This window comes from Diorhabda sublineata, chromosome 5 (genome assembly GCF_026230105.1).
Source record: "Diorhabda sublineata isolate icDioSubl1.1 chromosome 5, icDioSubl1.1, whole genome shotgun sequence".
Taxonomy (NCBI): domain Eukaryota; kingdom Metazoa; phylum Arthropoda; class Insecta; order Coleoptera; family Chrysomelidae; genus Diorhabda; species Diorhabda sublineata.
Window position 1 is genome coordinate 7,603,152 of NC_079478.1, and position 4,511 is coordinate 7,607,662.

At 28.8% G+C, this 4,511-nt stretch overlaps 1 protein-coding gene across 2 annotated transcripts; it reads right to left on the bottom strand.

Annotated features, from left to right (window-relative positions):
• Positions 1-521: 521 nt before the first annotated feature.
• LOC130444043 (actin-related protein 10) lies at positions 522-4,173 on the bottom strand. 2 transcript variants are annotated; one of them, XM_056779013.1, is made up of 6 exons: positions 4,012-4,173; positions 3,837-3,960; positions 2,808-3,004; positions 2,347-2,519; positions 1,536-1,853; positions 522-769 (listed from the first exon to the last, which is right to left on the bottom strand). In XM_056779013.1, the coding sequence occupies exons 1-6, from the start codon at positions 4,080-4,082 to the stop codon at positions 651-653; spliced, it is 1,002 nt and encodes a 333-aa protein (XP_056634991.1). In that variant the 5' UTR covers positions 4,083-4,173; the 3' UTR covers positions 522-650. The 2 variants fall into 2 exon arrangements, with proteins under 2 accessions (XP_056634991.1, XP_056634990.1); XM_056779012.1 differs by having other exon boundaries at positions 3,720-3,960.
• Positions 4,174-4,511: the final 338 nt, after the last annotated feature.

Sequence of the window (4,511 nt, forward strand, 5' to 3'; positions counted from 1 at the left end):
GTTGGTTATTAAGTAGTAGTTTCAATTCGTAGAATATTCTATCATTGGTTAGCCCGAATATAGTGACATTGAAAAATGTTTTGATTGAGCTTAACTGACGTGAGGGGACAAAAAATTTGACACTTCAAAAGATAATCTAAATATATATGTTTTTTATGTAATATTAAGATATTTTCAGATGATAAAAAACCTTTTACTGATAAGAATGTTGTCTCGGCCTTCATGCTACACCTCATCAAAGGCTTGACTTCTATTAAGGAATACTGATTGGCAATATTTTTTTCTTGGAGGGATCTATTGATAGTATGGATAGTATATAAAGCCTAAATTCAATTTTTTGATATAAAATTTCATATAAACAATAAATATAAAAGAAGAAAAAATAACACATTGAATTTAGCTCTTATTTAATGTATCCCCAGGTTTTATGAAACAGAACAGAAATAAGTAACTTTATAGAAAAATTCATTGAGGACAAAAAGGTTCCATTACCTCTCCTAAAAAAATATCCTATGGTTTTCGTCAACTGATGAGGTAGTAGGGAATTTATTTATTCATAATTCATTTTATTTATTATAAAATATCAAGCATATATATATTTGATTAATAAATTAAAAAATAATTAATAATATCTGTAATATTATATATAATTATAGTGAACGAATTCCTTCTCTCAAATGAACCCAATCAGGTAATTTATTCTCTTTGAAATAATTTTCTTTAGTAACTGCTTTCATATTCAGTAATTCTGTAGCACCATATATTGCACCTGAAACATATATAATTTAATATTTATTAAAAATTTATAAAAATATTAGAATAAGATCTTGCATTTATAGATCAAGAAAAGTCTTTCCATCAATTACAAAAACAAGAAAAATGAAGAAATTGAAAAACCGTAAAATTGGAAGAATATTAATTGAAGCAATTTGAATTATGTACAGAGCAAGTAGTAATATAATTAGAACCAGAACAATTGAAAAGGAAAAAATATCAAGACAAACAAGGCAGTTATCTCTGTGCAGCAAAATATGCATGCTGCATTATCTGTCTAGCGTCTTCATGTGTTTGTTGAGGCGACAGTGCCTAGATACGACTCCTGTTAGTATTTTAAGATTGTTCTTACTAAGGTCGACATATTCAGCAGATGTTCTCTGGTTATAGTTTTCCAGAAGAGTCTGCCTATCTCCGCCCCTGTAGATTGTCCCAATAATTGGTTTTGTCCCTATCTACCTTCTTTTCCAATGTTTTAAACTGATACTGATATCACAGAAGGGTTCGGGTCTCAATCCCAAACGAGTTTGGATTTTATGATATTGGAGCTTAGAGCTTTAATAGTTGCTTAACTATTGGACAGGATAATGATTTTCTGTTTGTGGTAGTTCCTCTCTAGATTTAAATAAACACATTTTTCAATTGCATAGATTTCTACTTAAAAAATACGTGGGTTGTCCTTTCAGAGTGTTTGGTTTAGATCCGAATTATATACTACATATAAATGGATTTTAATAATAAATAAAAATATTAAATATTACCCCCTAACCATGCCGCATAATTTTCTTTGCAAGGAAGTGTATGAAAAGCAAATTTCTTCAAGTGAAGTTTACTGTAACGTTCACTTTTCAATTGATATTCCAATTCTTCTTTCAATCTTGCTCTAAAACCTTGTGTCATTGTTGTACCACCAATGAGTACTAAGTTTTCAGACAATTTATGCCGGAGATTTATATCTACTTGCATTATTGCATCAAGAATCATTGTGGATAGACAGAGATGGTCGTTATCTTCTTCATAAAGAATTTCAAATGCTCTCTCTCTTACTTTTCCTGATATATTAATACTATCTGTCCCTCCTGGAAAATATTTACTAATATTAATATGATCTATCTCCCCTGAAAAATATTCAGAGGCAAAAACAAATAAAATTGATGACTAGAGTGGGTGAGTGACTACTTAGAATTTGAATGATTTTATAATGATATACAAATGTAAAAATCAAAATATAAAAAATAAACAATCCCACTGGACTTATTTCAACACAGTCTTGATTAAGAAGATAGTTGAAGGTCCTTTGATAAATAATCTAAATAAACATAACTTTAAACTCATTTAGAGAGGTTGTAAATTTGCTAAATATATGACAATTGTAATTTGCAGTTTGTTGGAGCAAGCCGTTATTTTTCAGTACTTGTTTATGGTGATTACAAACCTTTGCAGTACAATTTTATTTCCACTCATTTAATTTACTGGTCATTCTGGGCGACTTTGAATACATTTCAAAAAGTACAGGCAGCAGCAGTTTAAACTTTAATATTATTCAGCCTTATAAATTAAATTACTTCTTACCTACAGGATATTTGACATTGGGACAAGCAGTTATTTCAGGTTTAACAAGTGCTAATTGTTCAGCTCTATGTTTTTCTGTTACAAAGCAGCATCTTACTTTAATATCCTCCATAATATCTTCTGATAAATTTTGTATACCTGTATTATTACTGCTGAGCATCGTTTTTAATTTGCTGGAAATTAATTTGAACAATGAATTATTTTAGCACAAAAGTTATCCTATAAATCAAATTATCAGTTATATACAACTAAAATCAAGATCTATAGGCTGTTTTGTCATTGGCGGATCCAAGGAGGGGCTCTTGGATTCACTAACAAATTGTATTAGATTTTTAATGCTTCTATACCTCTAAATTGATTATAATGGTTAGTACCGCAATCTTTTTATATTAAGTTAAATATGAAACTGTCCATAGAAAGAAAACTATAAACTTAAGTATTCTGTTGAGAAGAACAATTACCTATGAATAGCTTCTGCTCCTAAAGGCAGTGCTTGCCATGCTTGGATCAAGGGCAAACCATGACAAACTGGAATAACTACAGATTCTTTGTATCCTATATCAACCACCAATGCTGTATCTATAGCTATACTGGCTAAAGTAATTAGATGAGAGGGTAAAGTGAGCATCATTGATATTTCATAATGTGAAAATAAAACCTAAAATAATATAGATTGTATAATTGTGATTGAAAAAATTCATAATCAACTCTAGTGTTGGAAAGTAATAATTTTACTTGAGAAATTCGCCATAACAGATATTGAATTGGTACCAAAAAACAAGAATAAAATTGTCAAGTAATGATGGCAAAAAATTGATTTCTGAGGTTGTTCAAATGGATCATTGACCTTTAGTAGCTTTAGATATCAAAATGGAAGTTATTAAGTAATTCTTTTCAATTAACATTTTATTCAGGTTTATATTTTTTGTTTTCAATCACTATGAGGCTATTGGAAAATATTATAAGGAAAACAGGAATTACAATGTTTACTCCAAATCCACCAATGTAAATTTCAATACAACCTTTCGATTCATTTTAATAATCCCATCTTTCTTTGATTAATGTTAACCAAAATTGGGGAGGATACATATAATAGAGAATTTGGCATTCTCAAAAATCATAATGAATGAATTTATCAAAAAGTACTAATGTAGAAAAATAATAAATGGAAGCTAAGTATTTCAGAATTTAAGAAACATTTTTATAAGGTGAAAATTAATTTTGAAGTGTTCTACCAAATCAATCTCAGATAATGAAAAAACATATGATAAAAAATACATCAGCAATTATTTGCGAAAATATTGTTAAATTAACAATTCTCCCAACTTTTAAAATTGGTGCCAAGATAGACAATAAACACTTTACAAGATTACCTTAGCTAATGTTTCTCTGAATAATGTAGGACATAATAATGATTCTACAATAATAACTGGTTTGTCTTTTGGACTCAAAAGAGCGTATTTAAAATAAATAGTATGTAAGAAGTCTACCAATAGATCATACAAATCTTCAGGAGATTCATAATCCCAAATTTTCCTCAACCGTCCAGTTTTCTTACATCTCACTACCGATTTGATAATTGTTCTGGGTGCAAACTCTCCAGTGAAACCGAATCTGCAAATTGTGGAATATAAAAAGAGATCTTTGGGAACTCAAAAATTTTACTTTGTATATGCAGCTCCTATATCGAGTACAACTGTTAATTTGTCACTACTTAAACTTTCATAAATTGGCATTTTGAATATTGTAACAAACAATAACGATCAAAAATTAATTCTTTCTTAATGTTTATATTTTATTATAAAATTTTATCTCAATGGAAAATGAAATTTCTTCTTTTTGACGAAATGAAACATCAAAGTAATTAAGTGGCTGGCAAACTCATTAAATAGCAAAATGTTGAAGAATTAGAATATCCTCCATACTTGCATCCTTTTATTTTTGTGTATATATCTAGATGAATAAATTACGATTTCATTCCAATGTTTCGATATTTTGATTAAAATAATGTATACTTTTGTTTATGTAATAAAACGGTTTGTAGAGCGTTATGTATCCTTATTTAAATGTGAACGACATCCAACTCTAGCTTCGTAACATACTGACATCTCTAGATTGTCGTTTTATCCATATATGTAATACTTCTATTTGGTTTTATCTTTCAA